Here is a 23501-nt window from a genome sequence, read left to right as displayed (position 1 = left end):
GCGTATATAAAGACGCCGGGGCGGGAGGCGACCGCTCTCATTCAGCAGCAACCTCTGCGGAGCGGGTTCTTGTGTGCGCGCCTGGGGCTGTCCGCGCCGCTCAGGTAACGGGGGGTGCCGCCCTGGCGGGGGCAGGCGGCTGCCTGGGGGAGTGGGGGGCACGAACTTGAAGCTGGAGTCTGTCTTGTTCGAAGTGGAGGGTGCTTTTGCCCTTGCGAGGGCCTGCGGGGGGGCGAGGCAGAGGTTGGGGGCGCCATTTTGCCACAGCGCCGATAATTTTCCTTGGCCAGCTGCAGGGCAGCAGAAACTTCGATGAGGCCTACTGCTTTATTTCTCCCCCAATTCTGCCGCCTCACGGCTGCGTTTTTTCTTTCTTCCATATTCCTGGGCGTTCTTGCGGCAATTTAGAGAAGGGGAGTGTGGGGAAGGTGAGGGTGCTTGGCGCCTATATCGCCTCTAGCTGAGGTAGCCGGAGGCGGGGGGGGCAGGGGAGGAGGGTGGGGGGGGGCAATGCTCGTGGGGCGGCTGGGGCATGCTGGGGGCTGTAGTCACTGGGAGGAGGAGTGGTCTTGCCGGGTCACCACGTGGTGGGGGTGGGAGGCCCGGGCAGGGGGAGGCGGGAGCAGTCGGCATCTCCCTGCTCGGTGCTGGGTGGGCTGGTGCTGGGGCCGTGCCAGGCCACGTGGCCAAGGAAGCTCAGCCCACGCGAGGTGGAGGCTATGTTTCCCGGCATGCAATGTGTCTGTCTTGCACCACGTGATCTGCGTGGGGCGTTGAACGATGGGATATGGAGTTCGGGGCCACGTGCTCAAGCACGTGGTTGGGTTTTTCACTTCCACGGTTTAACAGACACTCCGCTTACATCTATGTGCTGTAAAAAGCAATTGCTGATACAATACGGAATACCACAGCATTCAACGTTCAGGTTTTGAGATGTAGTTACCGTGGAAAATTTCAATTCCTGATGAGCTGTATCATGTGTAGGTGGCAGCTTGTAAAAAAGGCCTTAACATTCAATTATTTATTTTCAGACAAAATGTCGAAGGGACCAGCTGTCGGAATTGATCTTGGCACCACCTATTCCTGTGTTGGTGTATTCCAACATGGGAAGGTGGAAATCATTGCCAACGATCAGGGTAACAGGACCACGCCAAGCTACGTTGCCTTCACAGACACAGAGAGGTTAATTGGTGATGCTGCAAAGAACCAAGTTGCAATGAATCCAACCAACACGGTCTTTGGTGAGTAGGTTTGTGTTAACTCTATATGAATTTACAGCAGGTAGCATGGTCAAGTTTCATGTTGGGAGCTTAATTGACTAATTAACATAGGTAGTATGACAGTGAGTAGTGAGTTCTTACATTAAGCATTGGGAAAGCATACACCATACAATGAAAGGCTTGCTTTGCTGATGCTGAATTTGTACTTGCAGCAATTACAGTATTAGGTGGCTGTGACACAATGTTTTAGTCTTAATTTCTAGGCAGCACTAAAACTTTCTTGTTGCCAGAACTGCAAAAGTTACATATGGGTTGCAGTTAGGCCTGTGAGTTTAGTAATGTGGGTTTGTATACTTCAAAGTTGCAGCTGGCTTATCAGTGCTTAAAATGAAATCTTGATAAGGCATCAGTAAATTAGGTTGACAGCTTTTAGGTTTTCTTGCCTTGTTTTTTAGGGAGAGTTTCTGATGCTTTTGTGTTGTGACTGAAGATGCTTATTGTAGTTCATTATTTTTCTAGATGCAAAACGGTTGATTGGGCGTAGGTTTGATGATTCTGTTGTCCAGTCTGATATGAAGCACTGGCCTTTCACGGTGGTGAATGATGCTGGCAGACCAAAAGTCCAGGTGGAGTACAAAGGAGAGACCAAGAGTTTCTACCCAGAAGAAATATCTTCAATGGTCTTAACCAAAATGAAGGAAATTGCAGAAGCATATCTTGGAAAGGTAAGGCGTAGGATTTCTCAGGGAATGGAACAAAATTTTACGTGTATGAGTATTACGTACAATTCATTGTTCTGTTTGCTTTGTTCTAGACTGTTACAAATGCTGTTGTCACTGTCCCAGCCTATTTCAATGACTCTCAGCGCCAGGCTACGAAGGATGCTGGAACCATTGCAGGGCTCAATGTACTTAGAATTATCAATGAGCCGACTGCTGCTGCTATTGCTTATGGTTTGGACAAGAAGGTAAGCTATGCAATTGCGATTTCTGACTAATAAAAGTGCTAGGCTAACAGTAGAAAGATTACAGTTGCATTATAAATGTGAAACTTCTCTTGCAGGTTGGTGCTGAAAGGAACGTTCTTATATTTGACCTTGGAGGTGGCACCTTTGATGTGTCAATTCTGACTATCGAAGATGGCATCTTCGAGGTGAAGTCCACTGCAGGTGATACTCACTTGGGTGGAGAAGATTTCGATAACCGTATGGTCAACCACTTCATTGCTGAATTCAAGCGCAAGCACAAGAAAGATATTAGTGAGAACAAGAGAGCAGTTCGTCGCCTCCGCACTGCATGTGAACGTGCAAAGCGTACCCTCTCTTCTAGCACTCAGGCCAGTATTGAAATTGATTCTCTCTATGAGGGCATTGACTTCTACACATCCATTACCAGAGCTCGTTTTGAAGAGCTGAATGCTGACCTGTTCCGTGGCACCCTGGATCCTGTGGAAAAGGCCCTGAGGGATGCCAAACTAGACAAATCACAGATCCATGACATCGTGTTGGTCGGTGGGTCTACTCGTATCCCAAAGATTCAGAAACTGCTGCAGGATTTCTTCAATGGCAAAGAGTTGAACAAGAGTATCAATCCTGATGAAGCTGTGGCTTATGGTGCAGGTAATAATAGCTGTCTAAGTTGTATTTTCTGTTTTTTGCATATTAATAGCTGGAGTTGGGTGGAGTTGTGATAAGCTGACAGCTGAGCTGTATTGGCATCATTGGTGTGCAGGCCCTGAGTTCTGCACCTGAATCAGTAAGCCTCCTAAGGCAGTTAGCTATTTCTACTTGCAATGATGAATCAGATTCCAAAGCCATTCGTAGTTTCCACCAGAAGTCTACTAATGATGGCCAAAATCTTCCTTGGATGTCTGAGCGAGCTGTAGGGGTGGCTACAGTGTGAGGTATTTCTGTAGTAGGGTTTTTAACTTGTACTTTTTTTTACTAGCTGTTCAGGCTGCTATTCTGTCTGGTGACAAATCTGAGAACGTACAGGATCTACTGCTCTTGGATGTGACACCTCTGTCTCTTGGTATTGAGACTGCTGGAGGTGTGATGACAGTCCTGATCAAACGAAATACTACCATCCCTACCAAGCAGACTCAGACGTTCACTACCTACTCTGACAACCAACCTGGAGTGCTTATCCAGGTAGGTGAGCAACGCTGAAGTGACCTGGTGGGCTTGCTCCAGTAATCTTCAGATACTGAGCACTTCAGGCATTGGGCAGATGGCTTTCTTGCAGTTCAGAAATGATGGCAGTTAATACCTGGTTGCAATGATGAAAGTGATTCCAAAGCCATTCGTAGTTTCCACCAGAAGTCGAAAGACTTGTGTTGGTCCAAGTACCTTCCTTGGATGTCTGAGTGACCGGTGATACTTCAGGATAGACGTTGTTAAAGCTTAAATTTCTAAGGGGTGAAATTTTAAAGTATATGCTCTGTTCTGGTTTTCTTCTAGGTGTATGAAGGGGAACGAGCTATGACTAAGGACAACAACTTGCTGGGCAAGTTTGAGCTGACTGGTATTCCCCCTGCTCCCAGAGGTGTACCTCAGATTGAAGTAACCTTTGATATTGATGCCAATGGCATCCTAAATGTGTCTGCTGTGGACAAGAGCACTGGCAAGGAGAACAAGATCACAATAACAAATGACAAGGGTAAGTATTGAATGTTCCTGAGGGTGGAAACTGCCCAGCTGCTTATGGTTTGTAAAGAAAATCTATTTTAGCTTTACCAAATCAGGCTGTAATTTTTATTACAGTTATGCACCTTGTGTTTTTAATGCAGTTAGCCCTGTGTTTATCAGGAAGCCCAAGATACAGGCACCTGAAGTTTGTGGACCTTCATACTGGCTTAGTGTAGAATTTGCCTAGTAGAACATGCACAGAATTTCTCTGCTAAAAAGAAGTGACTCAACCATAATGTGAAATGTGGTTGCGTTCTACAGGCCGCCTGAGCAAGGAGGACATTGAACGCATGGTTCAGGAAGCAGAGAAATACAAAGCAGAAGATGAGAAGCAGCGTGACAAGGTATCTTCTAAGAACTCCCTGGAATCTTATGCATTCAACATGAAAGCTACTGTTGAAGATGAGAAGCTCCAGGGCAAGATCTCTGATGAGGACAAGCAGAAAATCCTGGACAAATGCAATGAAATCATCAACTGGCTGGACAAGAATCAGGTATGTTCCCCCCCCCCCCAAACAGTGTTTACTTATAGCATGTTTGAGCTACAAAGTAAGTTCACTGTATGAAGAACTGGTTGCAATGATGAAAGTGATTCCAAAGCCATTCGTAGTTTCCACCAGAAGTCGAAAGACTTGTGTTGGCTTAAGTACCTTCCTTGGATGTCTGAGCGACCACAGACTGTCAAAGCACGGGGCTTTCTCTTCCTCCCGGGTCAGGCTGGTTAGCTTGCAAGTGTGGCCTTAGGTGATCATGTTACTTCAGGAGCAGTTTAAGCTCTGAAACCTGTTTAAAGGAGTCTTGGAAAGAGGTTTGTTGCATTGGAACTAAACCAAGGAAAAGTGAGAACTGCTCTTTAGCTAGCCCACCCCGGACTTCACCCCCTGGTTCTGGAAGGTGGGCTTTTGTTAGCTGAGACTCCAAATGGTTAAGCAGTGTGGTGCCAGGTAACTTCCAGGCTGTTGCATGTCAGTATAGCGGGTACTGAGATATTTCTTCTTTTCCAGACGGCTGAGAAGGAGGAGTTTGAGCACCAGCAGAAGGAGCTGGAGAAGGTGTGCAACCCTATCATCACAAAGCTGTACCAGAGTGCAGGAGGCATGCCAGGTGGGATGCCTGGTGGATTCCCTGGTGGTGGAGCACCTCCATCTGGGGGAGCTTCTTCTGGACCAACCATTGAAGAGGTTGACTAAAGACACTGGGAAATGCATTCCACTAGCAGTTAGTATTGGAGGACCCCCAAACGGGGGTTAGACTGAAGGACCCAAAATTGTAGGCACATCTGGGTATATTGCCAGATAAACTCCATAACTGAGCTGCTGTAAAAAAATTTCTGGGCATTTTAAATACTTGAACATGTGCACAGGAGGAGAGATGAATACCATTGCACTTTACAGTACTGTAAACAAGTGGAAATGCAATTCATGTCCTAAGGAATAAAAACTATTTAATGGGCATCACACTGGATCTTTGTTCCATTTTTGGGGGGGATACAGGTGTGTGTTAAATCTGTTGGGGGGATTCACTACTACACAGGAAGGACATACTGCTTCCAGCTGTGGCTGAGTAATCCTTTTGCCAGGAGCATTCATGCAGACTGAGAGCAGCATCTAGTGCCTAAAAGTTCTTCAGTGATTTCTTAGCTCTTGCGTTCCACCTAAAAGAAGTTTTAGAGCTGTAGTGAACTAAAAAGCAAGAGTCAATTCTGAAAGGCCCGCTGTTAAAACTGCATGCTAAAACCACATCAGAGGTGCTGTAGGCTGAAGTTATGCATCTTGTTTAAGATAGTAACATGAATATTTGGGGGATGGAGTGTTGCTATTCCTTAAATACTGGCTGCTCTTCAGAACCACAGGTCTGAACTGCAGCGTGAATCTTTCCACGTGATGCTGCAATTTAAAATGTCATTGACAAAGTCAGGAATGTATTTAGCCAGAGCCAGGTTACATCTGGCTGAAAGGTGGCAGGAGAGCTTTTGGCTTGAGTGGGTCACGGTTTTGTACTGCCTAAGAAAGGTGTATCTCACTGTAGGATGATGATGAACAACTTCAGGGAGCAGTTAGATCTGTCTAGTAATTGAACTTTAGTCTGCTACACTGTGTTAAGGTAGCAGTAACTGAAACTGGCTCATCCTTGCCCAGGAATAGAGCAGTGCTTTACAGAAAGGTTTTTTTTCTTTTTTTTTTTTTTTTCCTCCCTGCAAGGTAGCTACAGTTAATTCCCAGCAGTAATAAGCGTCTTAAAAGGTATGTAATTGTCCTTTAGAGCTTGAGCGGACTGATGGCTTAGGGGTGTATGGAAATGAATTCCAAGATGACTTTTCTGCATTGGAGGTAATGCTCATCTCCAAGCTGTACAGGTAGACTTACATACCCTTAATGAGGCTCAGTGGTAAGTCACTGTTCATGATCCTTTTCATTAAGATGCAGGCCTGTGGTCTATATGTTTAAGTTCTTTTTAGTTAGTTGTCCCTTGATGAACTTTCCCTTGATTGTAGAGATACAACCTGTATTTAGAAGGCCGGGGGGGATTTGTTGTTCCTTTTTTGTGTGTTTGTTTTTTTTGGTGTAAGTGGCTAACCATCGGAAAGCTCAACCAAACAAGAAAAATAATGCTCTGCTCATTTAATCTTAATGCTGCTTTGTGAGGCCATGTTACCTATTTGGAAGGATTTAAAGTGCTGCTGGGAGAGAACTGCTGAAAGAAATGCAAGGGAGGAAGTAGATATTTGTATAAACAGTGGAAGGTTTCGCACACAATTACAGCAAGGCTTTTTTTTTGTTCACACAGATATTTTTTGTTTTCCTGTTTAGATCGGTGATACTGAATGATTCTGAAGAAGAAAAAAACTGAGGTGTAATCCATGGAATAGGGCAGTGAACTAGAGCTGCTCTGACTTACGATCAGTAGCTTAAATGTTGTTCCACACCTCTAGCACCTCTAGCACCTCTTCCTGTCTTGAGTAATGGGGTGCCACTTTGGGGGAAGCTTTGCACAGTGGAATGATAGTTTTTATTGATGTCAAGCATGTCTGTAAATACGAACACTTAAGTCATTCCTTAATAACAGGAAAATAGTTGAAACAGATTTGCTTCTGCAGTGGGAGAAAGCAGCATGCTCTGATGTTTACTAACCTAATGTTTGAAGTGCAATTTGGGGTTGAGCTTTGTGTAAAGAGCAGGCTGTACTGCAGTGTTAGTTGTGCCTTGTTACACGTTTGAGTTTTGCCCACCAGATGTCAGTAGTTGTTACCATAATCTCAGAAAAACATTTTCCAGGGGGTCATTAAATCCACAAAATGTTCTCAGTCAAAAAGTCTCAGCGGGTCAAAGCATCTGGTTTTAGTGTTTACATCCAACTAGGAGTGCGTAACTGCTTCATTACACTAGCGGAAGTTAAAGGAAGGTCTGGGGTATTTTAGGGCCTTTCAGAAATGATGAAAACTAGCCCTTTTTATTAGGGTGGCGCATAGGTGTCTCATCAGGATACCTTTATAAGCTATAAATTAAAATCCTCAACCTTGTTAGGCTGAGTAACAAGGCCTCGTAATATGAATTATGGTGAGTGGTATGCAAAAAGAGGGGAGCTGTTTTTAGGATGATGTAAGGATGATTGAGGAATGGAGCAGATGAGGAATCAGAAGTGATAAAAAGCTTTCCTCTGTTGCAAATGTTTCTCAATTACATGGAAATTGGGTAATAGGCTTGGAGCACCTGCAGAAATACATGGTTAAGGCTAAAGTCAGGGAAAACCACCTGTGTAACTGCAGAACTGCTGCTCTGTGAGATGCATGGAAGCAAAAGCAGCGAGCATCTAGAGTTTGCGAATCCTCTGAAGATCCTGTTTTCTTCAAAAGTGCCAGGGTAAGCAGTGAAATCTGTCTTTTTAGGCGCAGATAGAAGGAAGCAGAGGAAGCAGCAATACTGAGTATGTCAAACAGTGGTAGGAGAGTGCTACAGGAGGCAAATTCTTCATTTGGGTGCCTGGCCTTCAAAACAGACATGTTTCACAGCCAAGCAGTTATTGCAGTGACTCAGTCATGGGCCACCCAGCTCCTGTGCTGTCTGACCCAACCTTTTTTCCGTGTAAGATCTTCCTGATTGCTCTGCTCTAAGGGCTGTGCCGAAAAACCTGGGCATGTACATCACAGCCTTCAATTGCTGCCTCATTGGAAAGGGCAGAGTTCATATGTAGTTCGTTTAGGTAGCGTCAGAAGCTATCTGGATCTCATCTGCCTGGTAAGCATCCTAGAGGCTGACTCTCCTGAAGTCATTAGATTGCATTAGTCCAGTAATACAGTTTGTACCAAACATAAACCTCCAAGCGTCCCCCGCAAGCACTATGTCTTGCAACTAAACCCAGGCTTTTGATCTTAACACTGACTGACTAAGCTGTGCCTTGGAGACCAGCAAACTCTCTAACCCCTGACAACTGCCGAGGTGCTGCTAAACCCTCCCCAATAACCTCGAGGACTGCCCCCCTCCCCCCCCCCCCCAAAAAAAAAAAAAAAAAAAGAAGGAAAAAAAAATCAAGAGAAGTGAAGGTTGAGCTTTCAGTGCTGGCAACAGCTGCTTGTAGGAAAAGGGCATGAATCAAAGCCCTGATCTGAAATTGCCTTTACAGTAGGACTTGTAGCAGTAAAATGCAGCTAGAACCGGAGCCCGAGCAGCTAGCTCGCTGATGAGCCTCGGTTCTTGTCCCCTCTCTTTGGGCAGGTGCCAGCTTTTTCATCACACAACTGACTCTGGGGCTGTTTTGTTCAGACTGAAAGGCAGGAGCGTTTACTGGAGGATGTGGTGAGTGCAGGGGTCTTGGGGCCTTGAAAAAGCAGGCATTAATGGGCTTGCTGGCTTTGCACCCTAATCAGCATTGAATAAAGGCCAATCTCTTTTGATAGCAGCTGAGCAGCCAGTCAGAAAACGAATACGAGTCAGGATTGCCCAGTGCCTTCACTGTACCTGGTCCCAGCAGAAGAGTTGAGGTCTCCAGGCGTGTGAGAAGCTGGCAGCAGCCTCCTGGGCTGTCCTTCAGCCGCAGTAGAGGACTGGCAGCTCAGGTGCGTGTCCCATGATGTGGAGGGTGTACAGCCCACGGTCTTCGGGCACGGAGCGCCTGGGCGCTGGCTCTGTGCGGGCTTGGGGCCTCCCTGAATTCTTGCCCGAACAGTGCTTTCTGCAGGTCAGTTTGAAACTCTGAAGCAGGGTAGGTGCAACCCTAGTTGCTTGCTCCTTGTCCTCCTCCTTCGGTTTCCTGGGCCCTTTTCGCTAGCAGTAGAGGAAAATACAACCTGTGGCAGACCGATGCAGAGGCACAGATGTTAGAGGCTCTTTTACTAGATTTGGCAGAGAATAAAGCAAGCCTCGGGGCATATCCTGCTGCACTTCGCATACCACGTGGCATTCTTGCCATTCAAAAGCAACCATGGAGCATCGAAGCACGGCATCTGGGAGCAAGGGACAGGCAATCATCCGAGCTGTAATCTCTGCCCCTTCACTGGATTTATTAATAATCTTGGCTTTAATTAGCAGACAAATGGATACTCAGCAATCCTCTACTCAGCCCTCCTTCTCCCCTCATGCTTTTTCCTCTCTTCGTCCACTATCCCGCATCGTCATCCTTTTTTTGTCAATTTTCCAACAATTCTATTATTCGGAAAGATTTCCCACTGGGCGGTAGTTTATTTCTGTCATCAAATCTCTGATGAAATCTTTAGAAATGAAATATTTAGCCCGATACCAACAAATCGCGCATAGTGTTAACGTGTCACAAGCTGCCTGGAGACGGCATTAGGCTGTAATTTGAAAGCGAGTGAAGTGATAATGCCATGCGCACCTCTTTTGTGAGCCTGCATTAATGCATCTTTTGCCAGGGCAAGTCATTGACAGCAAATCGACTCATACTAATAGTATGCGGGAGGGTGGCAAAATTGGGGGTGATGCAGAAAATAAAGCGTATTGACCAGCCAACTGCCGCGCCTCAGTAGCCTTTAATCTATTATTGCCCTTGATGGGAATGTTTTAATGCAACTTTACTGTCAATCGCATTTATAGTCACACACTCTGCCTGCTGGGCAGCACTGTGAAAATGGCAGAACCTGGAACATGCTGTTGCTTAGAGCTCATAGTTATCGATTGCGGCTGGGCTCAGGAGTCTGAGTTATAATTATTTCATTAAACCATTTAATGGTTATCAAATATGAACCCTTCTACCATTCCATTTAGCAAATGCAGCCAGCTTTAAGTTTTATTGTTAATCCATGTTGATCTTATTTTTCGCAAATGGTCTGACACTTCCAAGTGGTCGCCGTTCCGCCGCCGAGGTCCTCCGCGTATCGACCCCGCGAGAGCTGCTCTGAATGAGGCAGGGAGGCGGGATCGGATGTGAGCGAGGGCAGAAACGAGGTGATTTGGGCGGCCTGCTCTTGGTCTCTAAAGGCGAAGGTGCAAGAGTCACTCCGGGCACTGCCAGGCACCGTCCCTGCGGGCTTTGGGTTTGTTTTTCCATTAAGCCCTCTTAACTCCTCTTCATTTCAGTTTCCCTCCTTATAAGGTGGGGATTAAGCCAAGGTTTAATTCCTGCTTGAGCTCCTCAACTGGGAAGCTCCATAGGAGTCAAAGAAACCATAAAATCCCAGGGATTCTCACCAGCTATCCCAGGGCACACTTCTGCCTCCTCTCACACCCAAGTACCTCTCAAAAATGCCACTGACCTCCTAATTAGAAGGTGGAAAACCAGAGTGAAATCTGGTCCAGGAGGGCAGGGAGGCTTTGAGGAAGTCTCTGGGTATGCATTTGTATTCCGGATCCACTGAAAGCAAGTCTTTGTCGGCACCTTTTCATTAAAACCCTAGATGCTCTGGAAAAGCTGTATCTTAATTTGAACAATCTGATTCCCTTTTCCTGTGGGCAGGCAGTACCGTTCCTGCAGAGTCCTTTATCAGTATTCTGTGCTGCCTTCTGGCAGCTGCTCATTTTATGTTGCCTCAACCTATGCTGACCTCATTTTCTACCACAGAGTAGTGAAGGATTTGGTAAAAATTAGTTATATTAGTAGCTCCCGATACAGTCAGTTTATTTGTGATATGACAAATATTTCAGCCATTAGGATCTTTCCATCTCTTAGCAGCTTAAATGCACTCACTTATATTCCAAATCACTGCTTAATTTAAAAGCCTATTTGTCTAGATTGTTGCAGGCATGAAAAAAAATGCAGAACACTTACCCTTTCAAATAGGACTACAGCAGAACTGGAGTTGTGCTTGTGCTTGAATCTCCTGCTCCGTAACTTCACGCTCGGCGAAGCCGCAGACTAATCACTTAGTGCCCGAAAGAAGCACATCAATTCCACGGAGGAAGGGTGGGTGCGACGCTGAAGACGTGGCGTCTGGATCGCCACCTTCTCGCCTCCGTGGAGCGACTCGCCGCTGTGCCTCGGTTTCCCCAGCGTGTCCTGGCGGGAGGCGGTCGGCGTTCACGGGCTTCCCGGGGCAGCACGGTTAACCCATCGGTTTGTTGGTGGTGCCGGGGCTGGCCCCAGCCTGGATCCTCCGGGGTGGGCGCCTCCGGCAGACGGCTGGGAAGACCCTTCCTGCCTCGGCTCCCCTGCCTGCCGTGAGGCCAGCGGTGCTCAACTGGAGGAAAGTCAGCGCAGGGCCCGGGGCAGCGAGGGAGGGCTGCAAAGTCGCCTCTGGTTTCTGACATCCGTCCAAAGGCTTTAGCACTTGCTAAAGCTGCCTCTGAAGACTGCTAGCTCTCAGTCATTTGAGAAGAGACCTAAGCTTGATGGGGACAAGCAGGCAGGAGATACTTGCTGATTTGACACTTGCTGGGGCTTTCAGGCTCCTGTGGCCTGGGCGCTTCTGAGGAGAAGCATATAAACTTGTGTCAATGCCTAATTTTGCCTTGCTGACCTCTTCTCCCACTCCTAAAGCTCAGGAAAGGGGAATGGCAGGGACTCTACTGCGTGCCCCATCCCTAATGCTCAGCTTGACCATGCTGAGAGTCAGGTACCATCTCACTACGTTCACTTTCTTGCTCTCCTTTGAAATCCCTGCTCTGAGACACGTTGTTTTTCCAGGCTTTTTTCCCCACCCAGATGACCTAAACTCTTCCTTTAGGCACTCAGACATTTCCTGTTTCTTAGAGACAACATGACTCTGGGAGCTGGGGCTTGAGGCACCCCGTTGTCTCTTACAAGGATCACAGTAAAATCCCAGGAGCTGCTAACACTCTCGCTGTGTCAACACAGCCGGCTCTGCTTGGCACCCTGAGCTGCCTTGGCTCTCTCCTGTGTGTTCCCCTGGGGAACTTCTCAGTTCCCCTTTGACTCTTTTCTTCCACCTAAAGCAAGCAAGCAAGCAAATGCATACTTTCCCTCGTAAACATCTGCTTGGCCAGTGGAACTCATTAGAGGAGGCGAGTGTCCCTCTGCCAGCTCCTTGCCTAGCTACGAGAGGAGTTTGCTGCCTTGGTAATGCACCAGCTTTCTCCATCGAGCAGCCTCCAGCTCGAACATCAGTTCCTCTGTTGGTGCTCTAATGGACGTGATTGAATTCATGGGCAGCCACCTGTTTAAAGCTAGCAAGAGGGAGCAGCATCAAAGGCTTAGTGGTTTCTCTCTCGCTTGCTCGCTCTCTCTCTTTTTTTTTTTTTTTTTTGTCAAAAGATGAGTTGTCCTTTAACTGTTTTGAAAAATCCAAAGGTAGATTGTCTGACGTGGTCAGTGCCTTTTCTGCTCTCCCCGTCGTACCGTCCCTGCAGGTTTGCAACCCGACCTTCCCTTCAGGAACTCTTCGCATGCCCATAGATTTCACGTGTCCTTATTTACATTAGACATTAGATACACCAGATGTTTCCCCGGGACTTTCAGGAGACAAGACTCAGAGACCGAAGCACTGAGGTTGCTTGCCGAGAAGTGAGGATCGCCCGGTTACTGTAGCTAGCAGTGGCTCCGTGGAGGTGGCCCGTCCCAGGTCTCCACCTGGGGAACTTGCTACTCCTTCCCATGCTTTTCTCTAGCCCACTCCTGGTCAGCTAACTGGTGTTCCTGGACCCCCCCTTGTAACTTTGCAGGGCAAACAGTCCCTGCTTTGAAGAAGTGCAGGGCAACGGGAACCGAAGGAATTCACTGGCTCTAAAAGGCAATTGCTGAAGGCGGCGGTTGCTTTGGAGGGAAGGATCGTTGCTCGTGTCCTTGGTCCCTTGGGCCAGCAGGCAATTGCTTGTTTGCTAGTAATTTTCCAGAGCAGGCTTTATGCCTGTGAAGAAGTAAGAAAAGGAATTTAAAAGTAAAATCTGTTCACATGCAATTATCGCTTTTGATGGTGTCAGCTGGGATGTTTGACATCTTCTCTGAAGGTAATTTATCTCTAAGAAATATACGCTATTTTTATAGTAGGTTTTGCCAAAGGTTTGGACTAAGAATAATTATCTTAAAATACCTCGTGAAAGAAAACATAACTCAGCCTTGACAGATTCTCCTGCATCTTTCACAATTAAGGAGTCATGATGGAGACATATTTAATTGCTAGGAAAAGCCTTGCAAAGCAGAGGAAACTGTAATTCTTGCTTAGTTTAACTATTCAACTTGCAAGACTCTAGGAGTTCAAATGCTGATGGAAGTGTATCGATTTTCCCCTATATAGAATGCTTCCAAAAAAAAATCTCCACAAAAAAACCCAACCCACCTCCCGTGATGCAAGTCCCATGGTTCCAATTAAAATCACCTGTTAACTTAAAAGGTCTCCTTTTAAAAAGGGTTTAAAAGATTTTCATTTAATTGATTCAATGTAAAATGCCCTTTACAATTACCACTATAAACTACTTGTTTCCCACTGAGTAAGACCCAATTTGAGATGTTTATCAAGACTTTGCACTCTTTCCACTCTTCATAGCGAGTTCTTGAATTCCTTATTGACAGCTTGCATCTGTCAGCAATGGATATTTTTAGTTTGTTGCAAGAAAGCTTTTAAAAGGCTGTAATGGCTTGATTCTGTCTCTGCGATCTCAAGCGATAAATCAGCTCTGAGCGGCCTCATACGTGTGCGCAGTGCTGGGTGCCCTTTACTGCAGAACAGCAAAATGACATGATTTAAAAAATTAATTTTTCCTTCCTCTAGATACTTCCATGAGGGCAGAGGTAACCGTCACGGCACGATTGCCTTCTGCTCACAGCTCTGTGGCTCTGACTGCGGGGTAGACTCAGAACTTGGTCCTCGGGAGACTGAACCTCCCCCCGACGATTTCGCTGGCAGAAAGGCGCGTTTTTATCAAAACGTGAGAATTTGCTGTTTGGACCCCCTGGCGATCTCACCGGGGGTGCGGATCGTAGCGCTTCATACGCTGCGTTTTCGGCTGGGCAGGGTGGGAGAGGCGGACTGGCCCTGGGTGGCCGCGCGTCCCCCCGCGGCGCCCCGGCCCCCGGCCCGGCGCAGGGGGCTTCGTCCGTGCAGGGAGCCCCCGGGGGCGACGTCTGCGCCGGGGCTCTCGAGGCTTTTGCAGCGTCGGCTGCCGGGAGCAGGGCCTGCACCCCGAAGCTCATCTTCTAGCGGGGAAGCGGAGGGCGCCAGAAGTTCCCCGACCGCCCAGGGAGGACGGGCGAGCGCCAGGGTGGGCGCTAAGGGCCTGGGACACCAAAGCCCCCCGGCCGGGGCGCGTGGCCGAGAGCGCTGGCAAACGGGCGCTCGCGGGGCCTGGGAAGCGCCAGCGTCCTGCCCCGCGTCCCCGCCGGGCGACGCAGCGCTGATGGCAGTTGGGTTTTACCCAGGTGTATCGGCTCCGTGTGCCGGCTGCCCCGGGGGGCTGCAGCCTCCCCGGCCCCCCCAGGGCTCCCCGCGCCCTCGGGGGGGGGGGGGGGGCTGGCAGCCGCCAGAGGGTGCCAAGCGGACGCCAGACGCGGCGGGATTTTTTCCTCTACGCCCGCCTGCGTCTCCGCTAGAGCAGCCGCCCTCGGCCGAAAGCAAGCGCTTCCGCTCCGGCGCGCTTGCAGCTCTCCCAGCTTCCCTCCCCGCCTGCCTCCCGCAGCCCGGGAGCGGAGAAGCAGCCGCTGCCTTCCGCCTGGAGTGCGGCCGTTTCCCGGGATTTCGGGGGTCTCGGGATCCGGCTCTTTGCCCCGCTGCTCGTGCGTGCAAGCGAGGGCTCTCGCGCGCTCTTCCGCGCGCTCTCGCGCTCTTTCTCTCCCCCTGTTGCAGAAAGAAGCTGAAATAAGGCGCCGTCGGCTCTGGGGAGCCTGGCTTCAGGGCCAGGGAGGACGGAGAGCAGAGAGGCAGAGCCTAGGGAAAGTGGCAGCGCTGCCGCCCCCGAGCCTGGCTAGCGAGCGGAGAGGCCCTGCACTCCCGGAGGCCTGAGGCCGCGGGGATGGGCAGGGAAGGCGGGGTGGAGAGGGCAGGGGCTGGCCGGGGATGCTGCGTGCCCCGCGCGCCAGCTCCTGAATTACCACGGCGCTTCCTTGCTGCCGATGGGGAAACTGAGGCACGGGGCAATAACCCAGGGACCAGCTAAGTCAGGTCAGCCAGAGACCCAGGCACGAAATGGAGGCGAAACCCGGCCTGTCGGCTCTCCAAAAGGAAAGGCTGCGCTTGTTTGGGCTGCTTGGCGGTAACGTGGTGGTTTTTCGCCAACAGAGTACACCCAGAGTCACTCAGTGCGCTAAAACACCGTCCAGCTCTCCAGCGTACCCTGGCCATTAATAAGAACGCCTCAGAAATTACCCCAATTACAGTTTCGCAAACAGAGAGTTTGTTTCCACACTTTCAATCAAAAATCCAGGAGGAAGATGTGAGCTCGCAGTTCCCGCGGGAGACATGCTAATTACCAACCACAACAGGTTAAAGTGCCCCACACAAAGGTGATAAATGTGGGTGTAATTATGGGTTATTGTAGGAGCTTAATTAGGATAGGTATAATTAGCCTATTTTTTCCCTATCTTCATTTAGCAGCTAACAATCAAATGGAAAATATTTTAATTTAAAAAGCCTTCTTGGTATAGGGTTTCTAGAAGAGACTTAATTGCTCATTGATAAATACAAGGTGCAGAAATCACTTCTATTGTGTCAGAAGTAATAAAAAGCGAGGGTTTTAGCCAAAAAATAATACCCAGCAGATTTAACCCTGGAATTCGGGGTCCGGCTGCAGAAGAGCCTGGGAGTCCTCGTGGCTTGAGGCCTAGGAAAGTTTCCCCCTTGCTAGGAGACCTGCAAGGGAGCAGGGGAGGAACTTTGCACACTTTAAGTGCTCCCAGCTTCCTCAGTTTGGGTTTAGCAGTACAGGGACATGGAAAAGAGCAGTTGTTAATTAAGGTGTCCAAAGTCCAATTAAGTCCTCCTCCTGGTTGCATTTGAAACACCGATGCCGTCAGAGCCTCCTTAATCCCTGCAGTCCCGCGGGTGCGAGCGGCGTGCCGGCTGCTGCGGGAGCTGCGTCCCGCCGCTCCGTCGGCGTCGGCGGGGCGAGGAGAGCCCACGCCTCCAGCAGCACGGAGGTGCTCCGCTTCCTTAAGCTGAAGTCACATAACCAGCTCTCTGATTATTGCTGCTGCTTTGAGAATAGGGTGCAACTCATGTTGCACATAGCAGGGTTTGAGTTGCTTGGTTTTATTTTTTTCTCCCAGAAACCCCTCCTGCTAACATCCCCATGGATTAGGTTGCTCATTTGCTGGGCTGGAAAACATTTTCCCGTTCAGAAGCTAAACAGATGAGACTCTGAGATTCCTCTCTTTCTTGTTCATTTAGGGGTGAAAAATTGCCAGCAAGAATTCAATTAGCATCATATTTGCTCAACGCGGACTGCGCTGAGGGCCTTCCCGTGCCCGTACTTGCCCTGCACCGGCCGCACAATAGCAGCATCTGCTTTATTATGAGTTGCCTAATTGATGCTGATGCGCACAGTTGTTATACACTAACCATGCCTTCCAGGGCAAGTAGATAGCGGGAGAGGAAGGGGTGATAACAAAGGTGTTTTTCTTCTGTTTCGCAGTCTTCCTTTCAGAATTGAGAGCTGCGGCTGACCTACTGCACTGACTGATTTGCAGAAAGGGCCCTGACTTCTGGACCTAACTTCCTAGCAGATGCTGATGGAGGAAGTTTTCTCTGGAGGAAGTTTTTTTCCATTAAATAACGGGACATTCAGGAGTAGGGGGAAAGCTTCTAAATTGTGTGGAATGGGTTGACACGTAACGTGAACAAATGTCGCTTTTGCGTTTTGTCTGGTGTTAGACGAGGCGAGCCTGCCCGCGCCGGCAGCAAGGGGTGGCATCATGTACTAGATCGGCAGGTGCAGTTAGAAGACACACGCACACTTTGAGGCTCAAAGAACTTCACGCAAAATTCAATGCTATTGTCAGTCTTTGCCTGGGGAGGAGGAGGAGTGCGGTCGGAAAGGAGACACCGTGGAGTCGTTGTCCTGTAGGAACTGTAGACTGCACTGACTCTCCCTTCTAAGAACACTGGAGTTTTCTCCTGTTTTGCCACAATATGCTGAGGAATGAAACTTCCAGTTAGGCTGGCATTGCTAGCAAGTCACAGGAAGAAGCATGCTTGTACAGGTTAATATAAAGCTATTTGCATGGCTGCAACGTCATTTGGGCAGTTTTATGTTATATTATATTTATTTAATCTTTACCAGCTTTATAATCTGGCCCTGTTGAGGCTCACACCCTAATTTGTCTCTTCGTTTATACCCACCGCAGAGACACCGCTGTTCCTGGTGGTGGCTGCAACGCAGAGAGCTCGTGTTACGCTCAGCTGTGCAAGAGCAGGTACCTCCACAGTGTTCCCATCTCAGGTCATGTCTGTCCGTGCTCTGTATTAGTTTGTACCAGTGAAAAGCTCACTCTGGAGGCAGCACACGTTCCCCTTCTAATTCTTGATGCCGCAGGAAAGGAAGAAATCTTCCTGCACCTCATGACCCCTCCTGCTAGCCACTGCTCCCGCGCGATACTGTAAGGGCCTCTGGACTTTGTAAGCATCGCCCAGGAAAGATGGAAGTGTCAGATTAGGGGAGAACTCGCAGCTCTACAAAGGCAAAATGGCTCTGGCTGAAAAATAATGTGTGTTTCTTCTGGAAGCCAGTTGTTGCAGGAAGCCCAGTTCCTTACTGATTTATGGCCACGTCCCCTATCCCTCCTCGTGGCAAGAGCCTCACTCCTTTCCCACATCCTTCATGACCCAGCAATATCTCCTGATCGCAGAAACCAGGTTCCTTGGGAAAACGGACTTAAAATAGCAGGTTGTAGTACGGCCTGTCTGGGTTCTGTCTCCTGGGATTGCTTCCGCGGGCCCTCCAAGGGACGCACATCAAGTGCCTACAGAGATGCTTGGTCAGCCTGAAGCCGTTGCCGGTTAGATAAGGGAAGTAACAACGGGCTCAGGACTCGCACAGTCTCTAAATGCAGTTGCATGTCTTTTGCAAGTCTCTTGCTATGGTCTTCAGGCAACTTCTAGTATTTTGTGTCAAATCTCCTACGCTAAGGAGCCGAGCCGTGAAAATGTGTTAGGAGTTAAATCATGAGGCTGGTTCTAAAAAGCATAGAGCACCCACGGGATCCCTCATTGCTAGTGGGTCTTAGGAGGATTTTATCCTAGGAGTCATCAGGATCCCACTGTGTTCAGTGCCAAGACAGCTCACAGTCCTTGTAAACAAGAGAGCAAGAGGGCTTCATGATCGGTGCTTCACGCCCGAGAAGCTGAGGCACAGAGACACCGAAGTGTGCAAATCCTTGGAGCATCTAAGTCCAGTCAACCACAATTAGATGCCTTCACCCTTTGGAGGACCCAACCTAAAGCCACTTGGGCAGGATCGCTCACTCTGAAGTCTAAGCCAGAAAGGAGAGCTAAGCCCAGGATGACTGAGCTGGCCGTGGAGCTGCGTCTCTGCCCTCCCTGGCGCCTCTCCAGCCTTGTGTCCCAAGTGCAGGTGAGACGGGACGAGCAGCCTTCAACCTGGGCAAAGTGCTCACCGGGCTGCAGCATCCATTAGAGGCACATTTTAGAAGAGTGCTAATTTCCTCCTGCTGTTTAATGCAAAAAGCAAAAGAAAGGGACTTTTGCCCTGCCTGCAAGATGTGTTAGGAGGCAGCGTCACGGGTGAGCCTTGCAGGTTATTCCTCCTTTAAGCCAGAAGTCGCGTTTGAGTCCAAGCGCTCATTACAGACCGTGCCAATTGCTGCTTCGTACTGACTGCGCCGTTCACTGACCTGTAGTGTGTGCACAACTTTATTGGAGTAACTTATTAGGAAACATTAATAAAACTTGTTGCTCTCACTGAAACAAATACTTAAATAAAAATCAAGGCTTCAGGCATTAGTGGATGTGTGTGGGAGAGGGAACAGCACCCAAGTAACGAGGCTTCCTGTCCTTTTAGGATTGGATAGCAATAACCTTACCATGATGACAGCTAAATTAGAGAAGATGGCTTTCCGTAATTTCGCCAAACAATCACTTAATGGGAGCTGTATAATTCCACGAAATAGGTGAATGGAGTACTGATCCATTTTAGGGAACCATCAATAAACTAAACCTTGCCTGCTTTTAAGATTAAACTGGGGAAAAAAAAAAAAAAAAAAAAGCCCCCAGCCAGGGAAGGGAGAAAAAAAGAGTATTTATCTTTATCCATAAAATTTGTGTGCTAGTAAAGTGCAGGCAGTGACAGGAATTTCAATTATTTAATCAAAAAGAAAATGAAAGTGGCTTTAAGTGTTGTGATTTGAGCCAGTGAAATCTAATGTGGGCTCACATTGAATATGAGGAAAATGGGAAGAAAATTAAAGCTGCTCCTACTTAAATCATGTGGTTACAAATGATAAATTAGTTTCTCGATGTTTTCATTTAAGTGTTTAAGTGGAAGGTTTTATTCTTAATGTAGTGTTGTGACACAGAATAAAAACCTTATCTGTCTCTATAGCTTTTTTTTTCTTTCTCCCTCCATGCTGCTGCCTTAGATGGCAAAAGGGGAAAAAGCTGCAGCAATATTAGACTGCTTTTGTTAAAATTGGAGGCAATATGCTTTCACCACAAGCTCATTAAGGTAATAGATGAATAATGTCTATTAAAAATGCACTAGGCTAAATGAATTTAATGTGTGTTGGGAGGGAAATTGCATTTGCCAGAGGATACAAACTGGAAAATTCTCCTTTTTTTATTATTTCAGAACTCAAGTACTGATCTCAGTTGGACAGAGCTGCACACACAAGCACATGCACACACAGATCTCTTTTATATGGGACTCTATTAGAAAGATGCATAAGCTTATAATATTCTAAAATGCCCCCTTTTCTTCCAGGACTTTTTTTTTTTTTTTTTTTTTTTTTTATGATACGTTGTTTCCCATAATTGCACTGCTGTTTTTCTCCCTTGAAGATTACGGCTCTTGACCTGTTGGACTTTTAGGATTAATTTTCCATGTAAAATAACAAATGGGAAACTAATTTGCAAAGGTGGCTGTAGGCTGATGGACGGAAGGTTTGATCCCCCTGAAGTCACCAGAAAACAAAAGCAGATTTGGGAAAGAGTGCATATTTTACTCACATTGGTGCATCTGGTGATTACTTTGCATCGATCATTCCAGCATTAGCTTTGAAGAACGTGCAACATGTTTATGAAATAGGGCGCAACCTAAGTAATTATAGAAAATACTAACTAAGTAGAAGGTAAATCAAGAAGAACACAAACATCAAATTCATGTCGCTCATAAGTAAGAAATCATGGCGTGTTTCTAAGTCAGTACAGTTTTCCATCCTATTTTGGCTGTGCTTAAAGAAATGCCAAACTCTGTTTTAACGATTTGTCTTCAGAATGAGGAAGTCTTGGAAAACTTATAATATTTAAGCCCTTTTGTTGTCTGGAGCGTGTTCAGCCCATGCTTAGTGTTCTCTGGCATGCGTACAAGAAAGCAAGCCTGATCCTACAGCCCAGCTAGATCTGCCAGAAGGCTACCAATGCTCCCGCAGAAACACCCACAGATTTTATCATGAATGAGTGAATTATGAAGGCAGGATGGGGCTGAGCAGCCCGCAGCCCCCGGCGCAGCCTCGCTGCCTCCAGCAGCTCGAGAGGGAGCCTGGTAGCTGCATCCGTGGCCCCCATTTAGGCAGCGGAGCTCTGCCGTGTCTCTGCTCGCTCCCACCTGAGCGTCTGGAAATAAAAACCCATTGCAGCCGTGCGGCCGGATCAGTCACCCCGCGCCGCGTCTCCGCCGGCCTCGTTTTCTTCTCCGGGTGCGGTGGGAAATGGCTGGAAGGGGACACCCGATTTCTGTCAACCTTAGAAGCCACGCTCTGCTTTTAAGTCTATCGGTTTTTTCCAACCTACTACGGATAATGTTATAATCCGTGTATTATCCGCCCACGAGCCCGCGGTTACGCTACGCCCCGAACCGGGGGAGGTGGGCGGCCTTCGGGCGCTCGCCCCTCGCCCGGCTTAAACCCTCAGTGTGATAACCAAGTTACTGGCTTCTATTTGGCCACGTATTTGTGAAAGTTTGGGGAGAAGTGCACGTTCGAGACTGCTGATTGCTCAACCAATGTGACTGCAACTGTTACGTTAAAACTTATCGTGATAAGGAGAAAGAGGAGAGTTAGGGGTGCATAAACTTCGTGCTTTTTATAAGGAATCATTTTAAAATCAAGTCTCAGAATGAGCAAGAAAGACCCAGAGTGGATCAGATGCCGCTAAATTACATGCAGGGAGTTTATTTTGTGAAGTGTGGAAAAAACACGCCTATATCTTGCTAAGTTGTTACGAGGTTCCCATCCGCACCATTACTTGTTTCAGATGACCTCGAGCATCTTAATATTTCTGGTTAAAAGTCAAAAGTCACATTGACAAAAGTGAGCAAGTGTTTCTAACGTTAGACAGTATTACGTTACATCATATCGCCATTTGAATACCTCATCTCAGGAAATGTACAAAATGCCATTTCAAAATGTAATTCCCAGTTTTAAAGCATTATTTGAAGATGCATTTGCTAGATGCTGACTAGATTCTATCTTTTTTCCCCTAGACCTGTCATCCACTTTTGGAGTGCTTAGAATAAAGTGCACAGATACAGAGTAAGCTGAAACAGTCAAGAAGCAATAAATGTTTTGAGTAAAGTGTGTTACTCAGATCTTTCTAAAGTACATTTCTGCCTTTATTCTGAAGGCCACAGCACAGACAACTCTGACTAATGCAAGTAATGGAACCAATCTCTGCCTTTGATCATCAAAAAGGTTATCTTTTTCGTAAACTAGGTCCAACTAGTTTTGCGATCTGGTTGGAGCAAACATGAAAGAAAAAGGTTTAATTGTATTTCAGTAAAGAATGATTTATTTTCTTTTAACAAAATGATCAGCTAAAACAGCATCAGCTGGTGGCCATTGCTATGCCTGTGAGACATACAGTGTGAGCGAGGTATGTAGTAAGTGGCATTTGTGTACATCCTGTGTATCGTCATAAGATGGTATAACAATTTGTACATTTAAACTGGAAGGAAAAACAAAGTCAATATGTTGAGACTTGTCCTGCATGATGTACAAATTCCGTTGTCTAGTAGAGACAGACCTTTTAACTTAAGATGGAATTGAATTTACTGAAGAAATTAACTGAAGGTGGAATTGAAAGCTTGGTGTAGAGTTTGTAAACAATCATGTATTTTCAATGGAGCTAATCAAAATTTAAATACAGAATGGTGGAGATGCTTGCTAGAGATGAAGAGATGAAAGAAAACTGCTAGTTCATCCTGTTATATGACATAACAGACACGTATTTCCTATGTATATTTTACGATGGATAAAACATGGAGTTAGAGAATCGGTGTTCTTATTGCACAGGCTGCCCAGGTTTGTGTGTTAGTCTGAGTTTGATACGAGCGTTATTGGATGAAGGTCTGGCTGTGTGATTCAGGAGGTCGGACTGGGTGGTCATAACAGCTTCCTCTGACCTTGAAGTGCATCATTTGTGTGCTTTTTATTTTTAAGGCTTCGAAACGAGACACTTTAAAGTTGGAAAGTCAAGAGTGGAACTGAAGAGAATTGAAGTATTTGCGTCATTTAGCTTTATATGCTCCATTAGTTTTATATAAGTTACTTCTGCCTTATACCAATATGAGAGCAGAATCAGGGATTATATACTGGACTCCTCTAGGCAGAAAAGGCATGCGAGGTTTTCATGAAGAACTCAGGGCTACAAAAAGCATATTGCAAATAATCAGAGGAAAAACACTGTGAGTACTAGGAACACAATGGCAGTAAAATAAAGGTTGAATGGATAAGAAAGAGAAAAGGAGGCTTATCCTGCCCCGAAAGGTTAAAATCAAGGGCATGCAAGGTTCATACCTCATGAAATTTGAGGAATAAGAGAGATTCTGAATCATTATTGCAAAAAAAGTGAATCAAAATGTTGAGTTGCCCAGATGATTGTTACACAGCTGGAATGAAAGCAAATGAATGGGCATTAATGTGCTAAAGGCAATGGCAAAGCAGTGACTACAGCAGCAAGAATGGATTTTTTTGAGAGCAAAGGATTAGCTGAGATCCCAAAGTACAGATGGTCTTGGATGAAATAATCACCTAGGCCTCGAGGGAGTAAGCAGTGCCCATAGCTTGACCACACTGTAGAAGCCGAATGG

The 23501-nt window shown here is 47.1% G+C and overlaps 1 protein-coding gene and 3 non-coding genes across 4 annotated transcripts; all 4 read left to right on the top strand.

The window, feature by feature from the left end:
• Positions 1 to 5363, top strand: HSPA8 (heat shock protein family A (Hsp70) member 8). Its single transcript, XM_062594393.1, has 9 exons — positions 1 to 104; positions 1032 to 1241; positions 1740 to 1945; positions 2035 to 2187; positions 2283 to 2838; positions 3167 to 3369; positions 3679 to 3877; positions 4168 to 4400; positions 4911 to 5363. The coding sequence occupies exons 2-9, from the start codon at positions 1037 to 1039 to the stop codon at positions 5094 to 5096; spliced, it is 1941 nt and encodes a 646-aa protein (XP_062450377.1). The 5' UTR covers positions 1 to 104; positions 1032 to 1036; the 3' UTR covers positions 5097 to 5363.
• LOC134150669 (small nucleolar RNA SNORD14) lies at positions 3007 to 3097 on the top strand. Its single transcript, XR_009960707.1, has one exon. It is a non-coding gene; the product is annotated as a small nucleolar RNA SNORD14 (small nucleolar RNA).
• Positions 3492 to 3588, top strand: LOC134150670 (small nucleolar RNA SNORD14). The gene has a single exon (XR_009960708.1). It is a non-coding gene; the product is annotated as a small nucleolar RNA SNORD14 (small nucleolar RNA).
• Positions 4481 to 4577, top strand: LOC134150668 (small nucleolar RNA SNORD14). The gene has a single exon (XR_009960706.1). It is a non-coding gene; the product is annotated as a small nucleolar RNA SNORD14 (small nucleolar RNA).
• Positions 5364 to 23501: the final 18138 nt, after the last annotated feature.

Source organism: Rhea pennata, chromosome 24 (assembly GCF_028389875.1).
Source record: "Rhea pennata isolate bPtePen1 chromosome 24, bPtePen1.pri, whole genome shotgun sequence".
Classification (NCBI taxonomy): Eukaryota; Metazoa; Chordata; class Aves; order Rheiformes; family Rheidae; genus Rhea; species Rhea pennata.
This window is presented reverse-complemented; position numbering and strand designations above follow the sequence as displayed.